General features: G+C 29.2%; 2 protein-coding genes and 1 long non-coding RNA gene across 3 annotated transcripts in view; 1 reads left to right on the top strand and 2 right to left on the bottom strand.

Moving 5' to 3' along the window:
- LOC135955813 (uncharacterized) overlaps positions 1–3,796 on the bottom strand; it is an 89,892-nt gene extending 86,096 nt beyond the window's left edge. The window contains exon 1 of the long non-coding RNA XR_010576303.1: positions 3,732–3,796. This is a non-coding gene — a long non-coding RNA (uncharacterized LOC135955813). The remainder of the gene's footprint in view (positions 1–3,731) is intronic.
- Positions 3,797–9,999: 6,203 nt separating this feature from the next.
- LOC135954952 (pyroglutamyl-peptidase 1) lies at positions 10,000–11,144 on the bottom strand. The gene is made up of 2 exons (XM_065505207.1): positions 10,897–11,144; positions 10,000–10,834 (listed from the first exon to the last, which is right to left on the bottom strand). The coding sequence occupies exons 1-2, from the start codon at positions 11,005–11,007 to the stop codon at positions 10,238–10,240; spliced, it is 708 nt and encodes a 235-aa protein (XP_065361279.1). The 5' UTR covers positions 11,008–11,144; the 3' UTR covers positions 10,000–10,237.
- A 996-nt stretch (positions 11,145–12,140) lies between these two features.
- Positions 12,141–20,817, top strand: Pdi (protein disulfide isomerase). Its single transcript, XM_065505069.1, has 4 exons — positions 12,141–12,402; positions 18,865–19,172; positions 19,249–20,217; positions 20,297–20,817. The coding sequence occupies exons 1-4, from the start codon at positions 12,246–12,248 to the stop codon at positions 20,351–20,353; spliced, it is 1,491 nt and encodes a 496-aa protein (XP_065361141.1). The 5' UTR covers positions 12,141–12,245; the 3' UTR covers positions 20,354–20,817.
- The last annotated feature ends 841 nt before the right edge of the window (positions 20,818–21,658 follow it).

Below are 21,658 nucleotides of genomic sequence, written 5' to 3'. Positions count from 1 at the left end.
TGGCATCGAAATACCAGTCGTTGATAAAAATCTGTCCGAATTATAGAATAAGAGCAACTTTGAGAGAAAGCTGCCGACTGAAGGTGTCGATAAAAAACTGCATGATCTAGAAATAAATGTGAATAATCTTTAATGTCATGATAGACCGTTGCGAATTATTCTAGAAATCTCTAGTAGACCAAAGGTGCATACTTTTGATGGCAGCTCAACATTTCATATTTTCAAGTTCCAGTTTGATGCAGTTGTCAGGAGAAACTTATGGATCAATGAAGAGAAAGCTACAGAGTTGTATTTGGTTGGTTCTGGAATGCGATCGAATGAGCTGCTGGGATAATTATAAAGGCTGCTCTGCAACGTATGTATTGTAGAGAACACAAGAAAGAAATATACCGAATGGTAGTACGTGGTAGAGCGCAGAAAGTCAATGAGACGCTGCAGGACTTCGCGATGAATCCAGGCGAAAACCATCAGTACCAATTCAAGTTTGAAGCATTTGTGATGGGCATTCATGATCATGACGTAAAAAATGCGGTTTGTGCATCAATGAAGCGATCGTTTGGAGAAACTATCTCATTGGCATTGGCACAAGACACCGAAACAAGAACAAGAAATATGGGAGATGTCAGATTTTGAAGTTGTTGCTAAGAGGAGGAGAACTTACATTATAATTTTCAATGCTGATTTCCTAATTGAGATTTTCAGAATTTTGAGCTATAAACACATCTGTTGAGCTGGCCACTAAATTTTATGGAAAGGACAATGAAGGACAGTGTCACTCTTCACTCCACGCATAGTATCATTGGAAAGAGTTTGGAGACTGGCTTCAAAAATCTTTCACTGGCTGAATACGGCAATTATTCTCTCGATTCATGTGTGAGAGGTTAATGTTTGAAGGAAAGGACCTTCACGAAAATGATATTAAAGGTACAGAGAATATATTTAGTGTTTTAGTTCCTTGTGGAACAGGGCCACAACAAATATTCATTTCATCTCATTCCATGTTACACCATACTCCTGCAAACCGTTATATTCGACGGTTTGTCAGGTTTATCATTTACAGACTTTCTCATTGTGTGTCCAAGTCAATAGAGAATGACCTCAATATATGTATGTTACCAGTGCATTTCGCTGCGATTGCTCTAGATATTCTCCTAAACCTACTAAGAGTTGAATTGTTATTATAGGAGAAGGTGATGAACTTGACAATTCGTCTACGATGTACTTCGAAATGGGATGGAGATTCTTAGCACTGAAGATTCAGATTGAATGGTGGATCATATCTTCTCCATAGCTATGAATCATCGGATTGGAAGAAACAAATTGGAATTGAAAAACACTGAGAAAAGTTGCTACAAGAAGATTATCTGGAATTTAATTACAGCAATACATTGAATTAATCCAATTTAGCCATCGGGTTCGAAGGACCATAAAATAAAGTGGAATAAGGATGTTGGAGTCCTTAAAATTACATTAAAATTGGCATTTTCTTTCATTAAAGATTATTATTATTATTTTATTTACTAATAGCAAATTAAATTTACATATCAATATTAGAAATTAGGAACTGGCTACTGAGGCCTTCGTCCTTATTTCATTAAAGATATGAGCTTACTTGGAGAGAAAATCAAGAAGTTTGACAGCTGTATTTATGAAACCTAAGGAAGCATTGGAATCTTCCAATTTAATCAAAGAAGATTTTTTTGAATTTAAGTACAGCAATACATGGAGTGAATCCAATTTAGCCATCGGGTTCGAAGGACCATATATTTTCTGTTATACCTAAAGAAGCATGGCAGCTGTATAAATATAAAAACCTTAGGAATTAATTGAAATGCTCCTATTTAATCTTCAGGTTGGAAGGACCAAATATGATTGGTCCTTCTGAGTAAAACTGAGTAACATTGTAGAATGTACTTGAAATAGATAAAAATAAGTGCAAACAAGAAACTTGTTATGTTGCTCAATCAATTTCTAAACTTTAGTTAAGTGATCTTCCTGTTAGTCCCTCCTTCAAAGAAAGAAAAAGACGAACGACAGCAAAGCCTTACAAACCAAACATGCGACATGTGCTGCACATTAGTGTTGTGTTGGTGCCACAAATTCACTGCAGTGTATGAGGCACACACAATCTACATCATTAACATGCATTTTATGTTGGTTGAACGTTTGCCAAGTTCCTTGCGATAGTTAACTAACTCGTACAAGTATTTAAGTAGTAGAGTAGAACGAGTAGAATAAAGTGGAGTAGTGTTAGTAGTAGAGCTTGTGGCTTGGCTCGTGTCATCTGTTGCCGCTTTAATATATTGCCAAGAAATTAATTTTGCACCACACAGTTTAAACAAAACAACAGCAAAAAAAAAACAAAACCGTATTGAAACGCAAACCAAGCTGAACGTACGCATGGACTCAAGACTGATCGCCAGTCAGATCAACTAACGAAGCGAGCAACCTTTTTCTTTAATACATAAAGGACTGCCTGGCTGCCTGTATTCCTTGTTTTTAAAGCTTTAAGTTTAAAGTTCGTTTTTTTTTTTGGTTTCTTTTCTAAAAAATCCTTAAATGACGAAAGGACACGAATATGCCATCGGCTATTTTTTTAGAAACTATGAAAAAACAACAAATGCTATAAAAACATTTATAAACGTTTTCGTTTGTTGTTTTTTTTTCAAGGGTCGTCGTCTCAAACTGGCATCACACCTGTCGCAGTTTTTTTATTCTTTCAATGGTTTTTTATACCTTGATGCATCAAGGGATATATAAAGGTGCTCTTGTGATGATTTTGTTTCTTTAATAAGAATCCTGTGGGTTTTTTTTATCAGCTCTTGATTTTAAATCAAAGATGTGTTTGATTTTATTTAAGTGGTAGTGAGAGGTTTAGGAATTTTTAGTGGTTTTTAAAAGGATGTACAAATTTATAAAGAATTTTGTGAAAACTTTTGTTTAGGAAATTAAAAAAATTAACAGCAATTAATAAACGGATGCGATACCTTGTTTTTGGTTTTGAGGAAGTTAAACTTTTGATAAAATACTGGGAGTTTAAACTGCAGTTTGTCTAAGTTGGCCTAATTCTTGTTTGAAGGATATTAAAAATAAAAGAAGGGTTTAAAATTCTAATAAAAGAAGCCTAGATTTTATAGGGTTTCCTACTTTAGCTTAAGTCAAAATTAGCTTAAACAAGGGAGTTTAAATAAGGGAGTTTAAACTAGTTAGTTTAAGTTTAAGTTTAGTTTAAGTTTAGTTTAAGTTTAGTTTAAGTTTAGTTTAAGTTTAGTTTAAGTTTAGTTTAAGTTTAGTTTAAGTTTAGTTTAAGTTTAGTTTAAGTTTAGTTTAAGTTTAGTTTAAGTTTAGTTTAAGTTTAGTTTAAGTTTAGTTTAAGTTTAGTTTAAGTTTAGTTTAAGTTTAGTTTAAGTTTAGTTTAAGTTTAGTTTAAGTTTAGTTTAAGTTTAGTTTAAGTTTAGTTTAAGTTTAGTTTAAGTTTAGTTTAAGTTTAGTTTAAGTTTAGTTTAAGTTTAGTTTAAGTTTAGTTTAAGTTTAGTTTACGTTTAGTTTATGTTTAGTTTATTTAAAGGATCTTCGTATTTAAAGGATCTTAAAAATAACAATCGGTTTTACAAAATGTGGGTTTAAACTGCTACCAAATGAAGCCTAGAAATTATTAGATTTCCTACTTTAGCTTAAACGTTTAAGTTTAGATTAGATTAAAATCTTAATATTTTTTAAATTACACTTACCTTTCGATAAATATCCTGTTGAATAGCAACCTTCATACTGACATTTGCACTACTGGTGTTAAACTGAAATAGAAATAATGATGTTATTATTTAATTATTAATTTTTAAAATTAAATTTTATATGCAGTGAGTGACAAAACATGTTATGAACTAATTCCATTGTAATTTAAGTAAAAGATGAAGGAATTATATTTAAGTAAAGGCCTAAAGAATTAGATTTTCTGAATGGATGTATCGAATGAATGGCTGACATTTTTTTATTCCGAATTAAGATTTTAGTGAATTAAGCTCAAATTGAATTAATTAATTTAAAGCTCTGATTGCCTGTAAGTCCAATATTAAAATTTCTTAACTTCAAACAACCTAAACAATATTTTTAAGTGTAAAAGTGTGTAAAGTATTAACATACCACTCAAAAGGTTTCTTTTCTGTGTTTTTTTCTTCAATATAAATCGTTACAAAAACAAACAGTTTTATCATTTAAAACATTTACAAATATTTTGCCATTTTTTTATTGAGTAAGTCCATTGTTTTGAGCTGTTCCCTCGCCCCTTAGCTCTTATTTTACCTACCTACCTATATAAGGGTTAATATATTCATTGGTTTAGTTAATCCCTTCTTGTACTGCCATTGATTTCTTTCATTATAACAACAACAAAAAATGGTTGGCATTTCCTACGATATCTTTTAACATATTTTGACTTGGATTTGTCATGGCGGTCATTGCATTTGTTAAGACTAAATATACAATACGATACAAAACAAAACAGCTTAAGAGGCATTTAAATAAAAAAGCCAACTTAAAGCACAGCACATTGCATTACAGGTAACCACCACCCACTTTTACATTTAATGCTTTTCTAGCATTTCAATGGTTTCAGATTTATTTGTAGCTCGTAGTACCTATACAAGAGTTTTAAAATGGAATGCATTTAAATGTAATTAATAAAACAACAAAAAACAACATCCAAACACAATGTAGTATTTAAGACAAAGATTTGTAAACGAAGAAGGAAATTGTAAAAAGTTCGTTGATTTTCTTTTAGTTAAAATAAATCAATCAAAAAGAAATTGTATGAAAAATAGACAATAAATTTAGAATTAAAAATCATCATGATTTAATCAAGAAAAAATACTCGATCTGTGATCACTAATATTTCTGACCAAAAATCGATTTTTTTATAAAAAAACTCAAAATATCTAAATTCGCTAATAACTTGGCCAATAAGCGTTTAATCAAGAAATAGAGCTCGATCTGTGATCAATCATATTTCTGACCAAAAATCGATTTTTTTATATAAAAACTCAAAATATCTAAAATCGCTAACAACTTGGCCAATAAGCGTTTAATCAATAAAAGGACCTTGATCTGTGATCACTCATATTTCTGACCCAAAATCGATTTTTTATATAAAAACTCAAAATACCTAAATTCGCTAATAACTTGGCCAATAAGCGTTTAATCAAGAAAAGTAGCTCGATCTGTGATCACTCATATTTCTGACCAAAAATCGATTTTTTATATAAAAACTCAAAATATCTAAATTCGCTAATAACTTGGCCAATAAGCATTTAATCAAGAAAAAGAGCTCGATCTGGGATCACTCATATTTCTCACCAAAAATCAATTTTTTTATATAAAAACTCAAAATATCTAAATTCGCTAATAACTTGGCCAATAAGCGCTGAATCAAGAAAAGGACCTTGATCTGTGATCACTCATATTTCGTACCAAAAATTGATTTTGTTATATAAAAACTCAAAATATCTAAATTCGCTAATAACTTGGCCAATAAGCGCTGAATCAAGAAAAGGACCTTGATCTGTGATCACTCATATTTCGTACCAAAAATTGATTTTGTTATATAAAAACTCAAAATATCTAAATTCGCTAATAACTTGGCCAATAAGCGCTGAATCAAGAAAAAGAGCTCGATCTGTGATCACTCATATATCTGACCAAAATTTGATTTTTTATATAAAAACTCAAAATATCTAAATTCGCTAATAACTTGGCCAATAAGCGTTTAATTAAGAAAAGGAGCTCGATCTGTGATCACTCATATTTCTGACCAAAAATCGATTTTTTTATATAAAAACTCAAAATATCTAAAATCGCTAATAACTTGGCCAATAAGCGTTTAATCATGAAAAGGAGCTCGATCTGTGATCACTCATATTTCTCACCAAAAATCGATTTTTTATATAAAAACTCAAAATATCTAAAATCGCTAATAACTTGGCCAATAAGCGTTTAATGAAGAAAAGGACCTCGATCTGTGATCACTCATATTTCTGACCAAAATTCGATTTTTTATATAAAAACTCAAAATATCTAAAATCGCTAATAACTTGGCCAATAAGCGTTTACTCAAGAAAAAGAGCTCGACCTGCGCTGAATCAAGAAAAAACTCAAAAAAGCATTTAATCAAGAAAAGGAGCTCGATCTGTGATCACTCATAATTCTGACCAAAAATCAATTTTTTTATATTTAAATCTTAAAATATCTAAATTCGCTAATAACTTGGCCAATAAGCGTTTACTCAAGAAAAAGATCTCGGTCTGTGATCACTCATATTTCTGACCAAAAATCAATTTTTTTATATAAAAACTCAAAATATCTAAAATCGCTAATAACTTGGCCAATAAGCGTTTAATCAAGAAATAGAGCTCGATCTGTGATCACTCATATTTTGACCAAAAATCGATTTTTTATATAAAAACTCAAAATATCTAAATTCGCTAATAACTTGGCTAATAAGCGTTTAATCAAGAAAAGGACCTCGATCTGTGATCACTCATATTTCTGACCAAAAATCGATTTTTTTATATAAAAACTCAAAATATCTAAATTCGCTAATAACTTGGCCAATAAGCGTTTAATCAAGAAAAGGACCTCGATCTGTGATCACCGATATTTCTTACCAAAAATCGATTTTTTATATAAAAACTCAAAATATCTAAATTCGCTAATAACTTGGCCAATAAGCGTTTAATCAAGAAAAGGAGCTCGATCTGTGATCACTCATATTTCTGACCAAAAATCATTTTTTTTATATAAAAACTCAAAATATCTAAAATCGCTAATAACTTGGCCAATAAGCGTTTAATCAAGAAATAGAGCTCGATCTGTGATCACTCATATTTCTGACCAAAATTTGATTTTTTATATAAAAACTCAAAATATCTAAATTCGCTAATAACTTGGCCAATAAGCGTTTAATTAAGAAAAGGACCTCGATCTGTGATCACTCATATTTCTGACCAAAAATCGATTTTTTTTATATAAAAACTCAAAATACCTAAATTCGCTAACAACTTGGCCAATAAGAGTTTAATCAAGAAAAGGACCTTGATCTGTGATCACTCATATTTCGTACCAAAAATTGATTTTGTTATATAAAAACTCAAAATATCTAAATTCGCTAATAACTTGGCCAATAAGCGTTTAATCAAGAAAAGGACCTCGATCTGTGATCACTCATATTTCTTAACAAAAATCGATTTTTTATATAAAAGCTCAAAATATCTAAATTCGTTAATAACTTGGCCAATTGGCGTTTAATCAAGAAAAGGAGCTCGATCTGTGATCACTCATATTTCTCACCAAAAATCGATTTTTTTATATAAAAACTCAAAATATCTAAATTCGCTAATAACTTGGCCAGTAAGCGTTTAATCAAGAAAAAGAAGTCGATCTGTGATCACTCATATTTCTGACCAAAAATCGATTTTTTATATAAAAGCTCAAAATATCTAAATTCGTTAATAACTTGGCCAATTGGCGTTTAATCAAGAAAAGAAGCTCGATCTGTGATCACTCATATTTCTTAACAAAAATCGATTTTTTATATAAAAACTCAAAATATCTAAATTCGCTAATAACTTGGCCAATAAGCGTTTAATCAAGAAATAGAGCTCGATCTGTGATCACTCATATTTCTGATCAAAAATCATTTTTTTTATATAAAAACTCAAAATATCTAAATTCGCTTATAACTGAGCCAATAAGCGTTTAATCAAGAAAAGGAGTTCGATCTGTGATCACTCATATTTCTTAACAAAAATCGATTTTTTATATAAAAACTCAAAATATCTAAATTCGCTAATAACTTGGCCAATAAGCGTTTAATCAAGAAAAGGACCTCGATCTGTGATCACTCATATTTCTGACCAAAAATCGATTTTTTTATATAAAAACTCAAAATATCTAAATTCGCTATTAACTTGGCCAATAAGCGTTTAATCAAGAAATAGAGCTCGATCTGTGTCACTCATATTTCTGACCAAAAATCGATTTTTTATATAAAAACTCAAAATATCTAAATTCGCTAATAACTTGGCCAATAAGCGCTGAATCAAGAAAAAGAGCTCGATCTGTGATCACTCATATTTCTGACCAAAATTTGATTTTTTATATAAAAACTCAAAATATCTAAATTCGCTAATAACTTGGCCAATAAGCGTTTAATTAAGAAAAGGAGCTCGATCTGTGATCACTCATATTTCTGACCAAAAATCGATTTTTTATATAATAACTCAAAATATCTAAATTCGCTAATAACTTGGCCAATAAGCGTTTAATCAAGAAAAGGAGTTCGATCTGTGATCACTCATATTTCTGACCAAAAATCGATTTTTTTATATAAAAACTCAAAATATCTAAAATCGCTAATAACTTGGCCAATAAGCGTTTTATCATGAAAAGGAGCTCGATCTGTGATCACTCATATTTCTCACCAAAATTAGATTTTTTATATAAAAACTCAAAATATCTAAATTCGCTAATAACTTGGCCAATAAGCGTTTAATTAAGAAAAGGAGCTCGATCTGTGATCACTCATATTTCTGACCAAAAATCGATTTTTTATATAAAAACTCAAAATATCTAAATTCGCTATTAACTTGGCCAATAAGCGTTTAATCAAGAAAAGGACCTCGATCTGTGATCACTCATATTTCTGACCAAAAATCATTTTTTTTATATAAAAACTCAAAATATCTAAAATCGCTAATAACTTGGCCAATAAGCGTTTAATCATGAAAAGGAGCTCGATCTGTGATCACTCATATTTCTCACCAAAAATCGATTATTTTATATAAAAACTCAAAATATCTAAATTCGCTAATAACTTGGCCAGTAAGCGTTTAATCAAGAAAAAGAAGTCGATCTGTGATCACTCATATTTCTGACTAAAAATCGATTTTTTATATAAAAACTCAAAATATCTAAATTCTTTAATAACTTGGCCAATAAGCGTTTAATCAAGAAATAGAGCTCGATCTGTGATCACTCATATTTCTTAACAAAAATCATTTTTTTATATAATAACTCAAAATATCTAAATTCGCTTATAACTTAGCCAATAAGCGTTTAATCAAGAAAAGGAGTTCGATCTGTGATCACTCATATTTCTTAACAAAAATCGATTTTTTATATAAAAACTCAAAATATCTAAATTCGCTAATAACTTGGCCAATAAGCGTTTAATCAATAAAAGGACCTTGATCTGTGATCACTCATATTTCTGACCAAAAATCGATTTTTTTTATATAAAAACGCAAAATATCTAAAATCGCTAATAACTTGGCCAATAAGCGTTTAATCATGAAAAGGAGCTCGATCTGTGATCACTCATATTTCTGATCAAAAATCGATTTTTTATATAAAAACTCAAAATATCTAAATTCGCTAATAATTTGGCCAATAAGCGTTTAATCAAGAAAAGGAGCTCGATCTGTGATCACTCATATTTCTTAACAAAAATCATTTTTCATATAAAAACTCAAAATATCTAAATTCGCTTATAACTTAGCCAATAAGCGTTTAATCAAGAAAAGGAGTTCGATCTGTGATCACTCATATTTCTTAACAAAAATCGATTTTTTATATAAAGACTCAAAATATCTGAATTCGCTAATAACTTGGCCAATAAGAAAAGAAAAAAACAGGATGAAAGTAAAATATAAATCTAAAAATAAAGCATCTATAAAAATCCGCGATCACTTTGATTTTACACCAAAACCCTATATTTTTAATCATTACTTGTATAAAATTCTAAAAAGAAAATCTTTCTCTAAATTTTGAACCGTTTTAATAAAAAGCTATATTTATATTTGTTTTCGTTATGCAAACAATTTCTGATAATTTTGGTATATTATCAGTTTAATTGTTGTTGTTTTATATGGTTTAAGATGATTTTCTTTATTTTTTCAAAAATGTGTATGAAATTGTGGTGATGAAGTGCATATTGGGTAAATATCCATATTTTTAAGTTTTTTTTTCTATTTATTAGCATTATTTTATTTATGTATAAAAAATATATACAAATTTCAGTTATTAAAATTGAGGTGTACACAATTTATGATGCAGCCCAAAAGTATGCCATTGTTTTTAGCAGTAACTGCTTGCCCACAAATTCGTTAGATCTGTATTTTCCTGGTATATGACGATGATCTCATTGTGTATGCCTCAATTGAAATATAGTCAAGAGTCTAAAAAGAAATTACTTTTTTATATCATTACCTTCTTCTAATACTTGTCTCAGGCATTCTTCGGTTATCTTTAAAACCACTTCACTTAGTTTTTCGGCACTAAAGGGTTTATCCAATGGTGGCACATGAACAAATAATGTACGACAGCAATCATGATCCAAGGATTTCAAATAAATATAACCACACAAATAATTGCCCACCTCTTTGGAAATTTTGGCAATCTTAATATTTTCATCTGATGACTGAGACTCTTTTACATAGTCCGGTGTACAGCCACAATTGTCACTAATAACCTCGATGATTTTCTTAAGATTTAGTTTACAAAATATGGCTGATTTTTTGGCCGGACAATTTTTTAAGCAGGCCTTGGCATTGGGCAAATGTTTGCCGGCATAGTCGGCCCTTTTAAAATTGTTATTATAGGCCAATTTCTCTACATTTACACATGTAGCCATGCCATGTACACCACAGTGTATAACTAATGTGGGGCGTCGCGACCATATGTTTTCGACAGCATTATCAACAGCTTCATATTCAACAGGTACTTCTACTTTTTCCACTTTATAGGCAGTATTTTGGTGCACAATTTCATCTGGCAGTAAACGAACCTTTTAAAACATTAATTATATAAATTAATTTTGCATAAAGTTTAGTATTTCATCATACTTACCGCCTCCCAACTGGCATTCACCGACTCATGGCCTATAAAGGGTCCAAAACCTGTGACCACAATCAGTTTTTCCAATTCTTCTTGGGGAGTTTCCTTGATATCAGCTTGCATTTTGTTGAGTGCCAAAGTTTAAACTAAATACTTTTTAACATGTTATCTAGCATCAAAATGTTTATTACTTTGTTTATTTAGTTTATTTTAACAGCAAAAAAGATTTATGCGGCGCACACACAGAAAAAGATAAAAACAAATAATTTTGTTTGTGAGTGAAGAATACAAACCGTTAAATTTTTAATACTTATTCACAGAGTTGGAAAAAAGGTAGTAGTTTTTGTGACCTTAAACTAATTTTTATAAATTCATATAAATTAATGAAAATTTTGGTATAAATCGATTGTATGCGATTGTTGTGACACAAAAAGAAGATCAAAGAAAAACGTCCCACACACGTGAACAATTTCTAGTATCCCTTCTGGGAAACTATGATTTATTTTGCACAGAAAATTTTTCGCCACTACCTCGGTGCTCTAAATAGAAACATTTTAAAAAAACTCGGAATATTTAATTTCATCTCGTAGTTTTTCCCATTATTGGTAATGCGGTAGTCGGTAATGCAGTTAGAAATAATATATCTATTGTTACGAAATTGTATTATCAATTTGAATTTAACGGTCTGAAACGGCTGCTTGCAACATTCATTATGTTTATAAATGTTATAGTTAATATGAACTGTATTACAAATGTACATTGTACATTAAAAGAGTGATTATTTTATTTTTAATAATTCAAAAATTCATAGAAGTTTTTTTTTTATATATTTCCACTTTTTTCTAGTGTTATTGCACTGCATTGTAACTTTTGATTTAAATAAACTCTATTAGGAAAAAAATTAGTAATAGTAATAGTACTAAGAATATTGTTAAAGGAATATTCTATTATATCTGTAACTTTATTTTAACGGTAATTATTTGTCAACTCAATAGAACTGTAGGTAATGCAGTGTTCATATACATAATTTTAACAACTCTGTGTTTGCAGACACGGTTGCATTCCGTGACATTTTCTTTTGTTTATCACTTTCTTTGTGAGTTGTTTTTCTAAAAAATGACGTGTCATTTTCCTTTTCCATAATTCTCTACACTCAAAACAACCTCTTTCAGGCATTAAGAGAACGAATTCATTTTACATTTAAATATCGACGCGTGAACATCGTTGACGGGCCAGAGTTAGTTTAAAACGCGCTTTAAGTAATTTTTTGTGTGTAGGGTTTTTTTTGGTATATTTATTAAGTTAAAAAAATATACAAATAGAAATTATTCAAAAAAAAAGTTGTTAAACAAACATAAAAAATGAAATTCTTATTGTGTTCGTTGTTATTGGTGGCTACCGCCACTTTGGGTGTATACGCCGCTGAGGAAATCCAAATCGAAGATGGAGTCTTGGTATTGACTGTGGACAATTTCAAAGATGCCATTGCCAATAACGAATTCGTTTTGGTAGAATTCTGTAAGTATTTAAAGATAATTTGTGTTTTTAATTGAAATTATTTAATTAGTAATATAAAGCGAAAAAACAATATGGGTGGGAATAGTTTTTTTTTCGTGCTGGAAATTTTGTTTGTATTCCTTTTGTTTAAGAAGAAAAAAAAAACTTGTCTGCGTGTACAATTTCTTTTTTTTTTATATACTCAATACTTAATTTTTTCGCAATCTTTTATAGTTTATCTTTTGTTCTTAATGTGTTTGTTAACTCGTTTCTTGTCGGGCTTTTTGTTTTTTCCATTTTTTAATTCAATTTTTGTTCACATAACCTTTATTTTTCCCATTTATTCTTGTTGCTTTTGCCGGCATTTTCTGGAGTTCATTCTCATCTCTTTACTTAAAGCAAAGCAAACAGTTAATATTTTTCTTTATTCTCTTTCAAGAGTACTTTCTTTCCTTTATGTTGTTGACGTGTCATTTTATTAAGTTGTTTGGCTTTTTTATACCGAATTAACTTTTTTAAATTATCTAGCTATATGTATTTGTGTTAAATATTGTGAAATAACTTTATATTTATTGTTTATTAGTCATGTGTCATGCTAATTTTATGTTTTCCATGGACAAAATTGTGCAATTTAGTGTATTTGTTGTTGTTGTGCCATTTGTGCATAGTAGTGTTGAAAAGTGCCGCAAATGCAATTTCCTTCTTTTTGCAACACAGCAAAGTGGCATTAAACAGTGGACACTTTAAAATAGCATAGTTCATTCAAGTAAACAGACTTGGGGAATAATTGAATAGGAAGTAATTTTAAGATTTTTATTTTAACAATAATGTTTTAAATATTCATTTAGTTGAGTTTTCCACAAAAGCTGGATATTTTGAATTACAATTATTTAATTTCTTTCATAATTAGCAAATTTATTTTTATTATGAGTCAATATTTCCAAATTGCATTTAAAAAAAGTTTTATTTGGTAGTTTTCTTGTTCTTTAGAAATGTTTTAATTCAAATTTATCTGTTATCTTTTATTACTTTCATTTAACGTTCTAAATATATTTCTCAATATTGAAATAATTGTAGCCACTATTTTCTTATCAGTTGATTTTTTAATTATAGGCACTTGTTAACAAATTAAAAATTGATAATGTTAAAAAAAACTATTTATTTACTTTTCTTGTCAAGTTGTTTTTTCTTTTCTTAGTATAAATCAATTTCTTTTATCTCTGTTTTAGTGACAGAAATTTCAATTTCTGTTTAAAAAAATCTTATCAATAAAATGCTTAAGGAAAACATGCATGTTTTATAACACGTTCAAAGCCACGTCTTAATAGTAAACATATCTTTAAAGAAAACAATCTTATCGCAGTTTTTATGGCTTGGGGGCAGGGCGATACATTTTAAATGCATTGTTTTGATCATAGTTCTTTATCAGTTTTAGTAGGCCCTGATCTTATGCACTCTAGTGGTTGATATGAAAACTGCAGCATAAAAAGATATGCTGGGTTGTCAACATCCGTATGATGTTTTCAATGATAAGGTAGATATTTTTATTACTTTTTTAATAGCTAGCTTAAGTATGTTCTTGAAAGGTTAAGCAGGTGTGAACAGTTTTTTTTAAAGCGTTCTGACTATGTTTTTGCTAATTTAAGAGACTGATAAGAAAATTGCAGCATAAAATCTTAATGGAATGGTGCGTTTAATTAACATGCTTAACATTGATTAAATATTAGCAAATTAATATAGGTACATAATAGTGTGAACAATGTTTGTGAACATTTAAGTTTAAATATGTTTTATTTGTTCAGACTATGTTTTTTTGACACTCTTGTGTGACTAATAGGAGAATTGCCACATAATTAATGTATTGAAAGCGAATTGCGTTTTATATAATTTGTTTGGAGGTCCACAAGTTTACAATAGGTGTATAAATAAAAGTGTGAACAATATTTTTTTTTAAATATTTTTGATTTCTTCAATTTTTAAATTTCTTTAAATGTCAACAATTTGATATATAAATTTTATTTATTTATTAATTTTAATAAAAAAATGATTGAAATTTCTTTAAATTTACAAATTATAAATAAAAATTTCCCCATAAAAATAATAATCTGAACAATGCTTATGAAAATATTCTTAAATATTTTATAATTTATTAAGTTTAATTGGAAATACAGTAGTTATTCAAGTAATTGAAATTATTATAATTGACAAGATAAAGAAATTCTATAAAAATAAAAAAAATTGTATAAGTCTGAACCATTTTTGACATGAAAATGTCCCTACGCTTTCTAAAAATTGGCCATTTATATTATTTGGGGCTATTATTTTAAACATCTTAATAGTTTAACTACTTTTCTAATAATTTTAGTTAGAACTTCTCTATTTTATTATGTTTTTCCAATATACATTTATAATGATCTAAATTCTGACTGATTAACAAATTGATCATTTAGGTTTAGGTTTTACTGCTTTTAATAGTTTTCTTTGTTATTTTAATCCATGCAGATCAAATTTCTAAAAAACTCGTTCTTTTTTTACATTTAATATGGGTCAAATCTTTTTTATAACATTCTTTTGATTTCTTTTTGATTTAAATTTATAATTCTTTTAGTTATTGTTGTTGTTACCAACAAAAAATCTTAAATTTCAGTTTATTTCCTTTCAATATTCAATATTGTTGTTTTTTTCTTCTATTAATTCCAATTCGTTTCTCGTTATGTGTCATTATTTGTCTATAGATAGTTAAAGATAGTGAGTGTAAAGCCGTTAGTTGCTGCTTTTCAAAAGTTCATTCACCTTTTAGGCTACTTTTTGTAAGTAATGTCTTGTTTGTTAATGAGTTTGTTTGCCGGTTTTTTTTCTCTTTTCTTTTTTTTTTTTGTAGAAAACTGTGGAATAGTGTGAAGTAATAAAAAACAATTTTTAGTCGTGTTTATTTATATTGTTATCTGTTTCTCAAGCCGGTTGTTTTTTTTTATTATTTAATGTGGTACAATGATCAGTATTGAACTCGATTGAAAATTATGGTATAATAGTTTTTGTTGTTTTGGGTAAAAGTCTTGAATAAGCTTTTTTTAAGATCTTTTGTTTTATTTATAAGATTGATTTAGCTTAATGACTGTACATCTTAAGGATATTGTAAAGGGAAACAGATAGAAAGTTTATTTTGCAGAAAAAACTGATAAATTTCGTAAAGATATTAAAGATTTTAAAACTAAACGAAATAATTTTTATTTGGTCACAATTTTAATTACACATTGTTATGATTTTAAATCAAAGCTGTGTCAGATTTGAAGTTTTGAGTCTGAAATATTGTGAATTAAATAAATAACAAGAAAATATTTAGAAATATTGAGAATTTGTTACAATACGAATGTTATTTTAAACACAACGTCAGAAAGTTTAGTTCTGAGTCAGAAATTGTCTGAGTTAAAAGGAAAACAACAAATATTTTGAAATATTAAGCGATTTCCAGTAAAACCAAGCAACAAATCTTTTAGATACAAACGTTATTTTAAATACCACGTCAGAAAGTATGAGTCAGAAATACTGTGAATTAAAGAAAACCCAAAATAATTGAAAATATTCAGTACCGTCAATGATATTCAGTAAAACTAAAGAACAAATCTTTTAGATTACAAAATATAGGTATTATGTTCGAAATCACATTCGAAAATTCGAACTTATTCCCGAAATTCTTTAGAGCTTTTAAAATATTCTCTAAATCATGCATAAACCTGATGACAATACAATATTATGTTCGAAAATTTGAAATTAAGTTCGAAAATTCATTATTTTCATTAATTTTATATCAAGTAGTTCAAATTTAAAATTAATATAAAATAGATAGATTCATAAAATTTGATATTTACAGATTATTTTTGTAAATTTCACCTAAATTGAATATGAAGCAAAAACTTTTTTTTAAAGGGTTTATTTGTAGTTACTAAATATGTTTTATCTTTTCTCCTGTTATCTCATATTAATTTATTTTTATAAGTTTAAGCGCCATAAAGCTACTCTGCATACAGCTGTGTAACTATATTTAGCACGTGTTTGTGGTCATGAACTTGTTTATTTAATTGCACACGTATTTTCTCATAAAAAAAAGACTTCAGCTTGTAAACAAAACGATATTTATAGCCTAAACAAATTGTAAATACATGTTTTAAAGGGTTATTGCTCTAATGAAACAATAATTTTAAAACAAATTAAGAAAAATAAAGAAACATGTAAAGGAACTTTAGTAAATTTTATAAAACAAAGATCTTCCTTCATGAGTCAAGCAAACATATGTTTTAAAACTTAAAAAGTGTTCGAAAAAGAAGTCATTGAATCTTGGTTAAATACATAGCTCCATTTTCTCAATCTCTGGTTATAGTTTTTTGTAACGATATCTTTCCAATTAATATAATTTTTGTATGAGAACTGTCAGTATATTATTGGCACGATAAAAAAATTCAAGTTGAAAACAAGTGTAATTCCAGCGTTGAGTCCAGTGTCAAGCAATTGAATTAAAGATTTATTAAGCTTTATTATCCTGTAAAAAGGAAAACTAAATTCAAGTTTTTTTGTTTGAAAAATATTAAATTTTTCAAGTTTAAAACTTAATTATACTTGCATACAAGTCTAATTCCAAGAAAAGGTTCAAGTGTTTGAATTTTTAGGTTTATTTATAGTAGTTTTATAAACATGAAACATTTCAATTGTTTAAAATTTTGTACAAATTCAAATTTTTTTTAAAATTTATCTTTTGAAAGTTATAAAATCTTCTTTAAACAAACAAATATGTTTAAATTTGAAAACAGGAAGTCATATTGTTAAAACAAAGAAACACTTGTTTAAATTTTAGTACAAGTTCAAAATTGTTATTTAAATTTTCATATAGAAGTTATTAAATTCTTCCTTAAACAAGCAAATATGTTTAATATATAAAATAGGAAGAGTTTTATCATTAAAACAAAGAAACACTTGCTAAAATTTTTAGCAGAAATTCAAAATTTTTATTGAAATGTTCCTTTAGAAGTTATTAAATCTTCTTTAAACACACAAATATAATAAAATTTACAATAAAAAAGGAAGAGTTTTATTGTTAAAATCAAATAATAACCTTAAAACAAAGCAACACTTGTTTTATTGTTTAAATTTAATTACAAATTGAAAATGTGTATTAAAATTTTCCTTTAAAAGTTATTAAATCTTGTATAAACAATGAAATATGTTAAAATTTAAAACAGTAAGAGACATCTATTGTTAAAAATAAAACAATTGTTTAATTTTTATTTCAAGCTTATCTGAATTTTTTTTATAAATTTAAAAAAAAAACTTATTTTCAACACTTACGTGTCTTTTAGCTTGCATTTAAAAAACAATTAAAGAAATGTCAATGTTATTGACATGTTACTATGCATTTCATTTCATTACCTTATCAAATTTTAAATACCTTTTTACCCACCACTTCCTACTGTACACAAAAATTTACTTTATTTTTTTGTGATAAGCCGCTTAATTTCTATTTTGTTTAAAAAGTTGTACGCTTAACCTTATCTTTGTTTAAGTATACAAATGTTAAATTTTGCCACAAATTTATGAATTTTTTGCTGTTTTTTTTTTTTTATTTTCTTAAGGCCACGTATGTTTTAATGATTATACTTTCTCTGTTCCATCTCATGCTCAATTCTCTTGCTTTATTGCTCTTAACTTGTTTGTTTAACAATTGTTTTTTTTTTTGTTTGTTTGTGTACCAAAGACGTCATTTCTAATAAGCATCTAACGCTCAATTTAACTCCTACAACCCTACCTCCGTTTTATTAACTGCTTACGTGCATACGTGGCTTTTTTTTCTATCTGTCTCCCTCTTTTTTTATATTTAAACCCTTAAAATGAATAATAGTAAATGGAAATGAATAGCAGCAGCATCATCATCATCATTGACATCAAACTTGTCATTATTTGTTGTTGTGCTCTATTTTATACACAACTTTCAATTTGATAATTATGTATATTGTGTTTATTTAAGTGTAAATTAGTTAATTTTAAATGACACATTTTAAACTTGTTTTTATTATTATGTAGTTTGGAATTTCTTTTTTTTTTTTTGTTACATCCGTTTTATGTTTTGCATAATTATAAATAATTATTTTGGTCAATTTAATTTACAAAAATAACAAGTCATTATTCATTATTATACCCTTCAACATGAGTGGTAATGGGGTAATAGGGAATTGTGATACCTTTGTGATTAAATTGCACAGAAAAGAGGACAGGAAATAAGTATAGACTAGGATTCTCAGAGTCCTGTTAACTAAAACAGTCAGCCTAATAGATTATCTAGCTACATATATCCCCCAGTTCATCATGGATATAAGTTTGTAGTTTCCAAGATTCGGCACAGCCTAATTATCACCCCTACTTGTTAATTTTTTTTTTTAATTTCTTTTAAAAAGTTTAATTTACTAATCATTTTTTACTTCTACTTTTTTTTAGACGCTCCCTGGTGCGGTCACTGCAAATCTTTGGCTCCCGAATACGCTAAAGCTGCCCAAACCTTGGCTGAAAAGGAATCCAACATTAAGTTGGCTAAGGTTGATGCTACTGTTGAAGGTCCTTTGGCTGAAGAATACCAAGTACGTGGCTACCCCACCTTGAAATTCTTCCGCAACGGTGCTCCCGTCGAATATACCGGTGGTCGTCAAGCTGCCGATATTGTTAGCTGGGTTAACAAGAAGACTGGTCCCCCCGCCAAGGATTTGACCTCTGTCGAAGAAGCCGAAAAATTCTTGAAAGACAATGAGGTAAATTTTCTCAAACTCTTATATGTTTGCCGGCTTAATTAATAGTTTTGTGTGTATTATTTGTCTCTTCCCCTAGATTGCCATTATTGGTTTCTTCAAGGATCTTGAAAGTGATGCCGCCAAGGCTTTCGTTGCCGCCGCCGGTGAATTGGACCCCATTCCTTTCGGTTTGACCAGTACCGATGATGTTATCTCCAAATACGAAGTTAAGGATGGCGCTGTTGTTATGTTCAAGCCTTTCGATGACAAGAAGACCGTTTTCGAGGGTGAACTCAATTTGGCCAACCTCAAGAAATTCGCTCAAGTAGAATCTTTGCCCTTGCTTGTTGAATTCAACCACGAATCCGCCTCCAAGATCTTCGGTGGTCAAATCAAATCCCACTTGTTGTTCTTTGTCTCCAAGGAAGCCGGTCACATTGAGAAGCACGTTGAACCCTTGAAGGATCTTGCCAAACAATACCGTGATGATATTCTCTTCGTTACCATCTCTTCTGATGAAGAAGATCATGCCCGCATCTTTGAATTCTTCGGCATGACCAAGGAAGAAGTACCCACCATCCGTTTGATCAAATTGGAAGAAGATATGGCCAAATACAAGCCCGAAAACAATGACTTGTCCGCCGAAACCATCAAAGAATTCTTGCAAAAGTTCATGGACGGCAAACTCAAGCAACACTTGTTGACCCAAGAATTGCCCGAAGACTGGGACAAGAACCCCGTTAAGGTTTTGGTAGCCACCAACTTCGATGATGTTGTCATGGACAAGAGCAAGGATGTTTTGGTTGAATTCTATGCTCCATGGTGCGGTCACTGCAAGCAATTGGCTCCCATCTACGATCAATTGGCTGAGAAATACAAGGATAACGAATCCATTCTCATTACCAAGATCGATTCTACTGCCAACGAATTGGAACACACCAAGATCTCTTCATTCCCCACCATCAAATTGTACCGCAAGGGAGACAACAAGATTATCGACTACAATTTGGACAGAACTTTGGATGATTTCGTCAAATTCTTAGATGCTGGCGGTGATCTTAAATCTGTAAGTTTTAATACTTTTAAAAATTTAATTTTCTATACAATTTCTAACTCTTATCCAATAATTTTGTTTCAAATTTTAGGTCGAAGAAGAAGAAAAGGTTGAAGAAGAAGAGGAACACAAGAAGGATGAGTTGTAAATTATCCATTTTCCATACACCCATACATTCTCTGTATAACACCTCTCTATCGTCTATCTTTCCTCCGCCCACCATTGAATTTTTTCATTTAATTTAATTCCAACGTAAACAAAAACCCCTTCATCTACCAACACCAAAAAACATTTTATGTGTTTTTTTTATTAATTTACTTGGTTTTTTATTCGTTTTAAAGAATTGCATTTTTTGTTTGCATCTTTATAAATACTATAGCAGCAACAACAACAACTAAGCGGGAATACTGGTTAATCCTGCTGTTAAGTGTTTAAATTTAGTTTTTTTTATAACAATAAAATAACGATTTATTGTTATTTTTTTAAATATAAAATAAAAAAAATCTTGCTTTCCGTTTTTTGTAATAAGTTATAAATAATAACAACAAGTTTTAATTAATTCTATTTTTTATATATGTAATTAAATTAAAAAAGAAAAAAATATTAAAATTATTTTAACATGACTTTTTTTTAATAATGCTTTAATTGTGATGGGGAAGTTACGTTCTTTTTCCAGAACGAGATTTGAAAGATTTTGGTGTAGAAACGTTTTTGTCTGTAGTATGTAGAAACGTTTTTTTTTCTATAAGTTTCTAATTTTTTTTTTTCTAAGAAAAATTCCAGCTAATGTAAGAATATTACTCTCTATTTTAACTCTTCCATCAAATGTGAGAATTTTTTTGTAAAGAATTAAAAGAAAATATTTGAAATGTATAATAAAGAACTGATAAATATGAAAATGGAGTTGTGTGATTTTTGAAAAAAAATGAGGTTATGAGAGTAAGTATCGTCATAGAGAAATACACATAGAGCGAAAACTTAAAATAATCACACATACGAGTGTTATTTTTGTTTTCACATTGTTTTTGTTTTACAAATACATAAATCACCACTTATAGAGTTAGGTCGTTGATAGTTGAGCTTGCGATCTAGGTATTTGTTATTAGGGGATAACTTTAGTAAACAAGACGGAGTTATTCAATGAATTTCGGACAAGAACTGTAAAATTAAACTCTATTTCCCTCTGTTCTGTACATTGAGTGACTTAAAAAAGCAAGCAATTTTCAAAAGTTGGCTTAAACCCACGACTTCAAGTAGCCCCAATGAAAGAATACCGGGATGGGTAAATACGCGGCCAGGAAATGTTTCCCTAAGAATATGTGGCTCCTGCTGTGTACGGTTGCACTGTCATTTAATTCTGGAAGTAAGAAGTCGTTTATCATGGCCCTGTAGCGTTCGCCAGTAAACGTATTGCCGATGGCGTCCTCAAAAAAATATTTATATCTAGGTATAT

The sequence above is a fragment of the Calliphora vicina genome, chromosome 3 (assembly GCF_958450345.1).
Source record: "Calliphora vicina chromosome 3, idCalVici1.1, whole genome shotgun sequence".
NCBI lineage: Eukaryota > Metazoa > Arthropoda > Insecta > Diptera > Calliphoridae > Calliphora > Calliphora vicina.
Note: the sequence above shows the minus strand (reverse complement) of the source record. Positions and strands in the feature narration are given on the sequence as shown.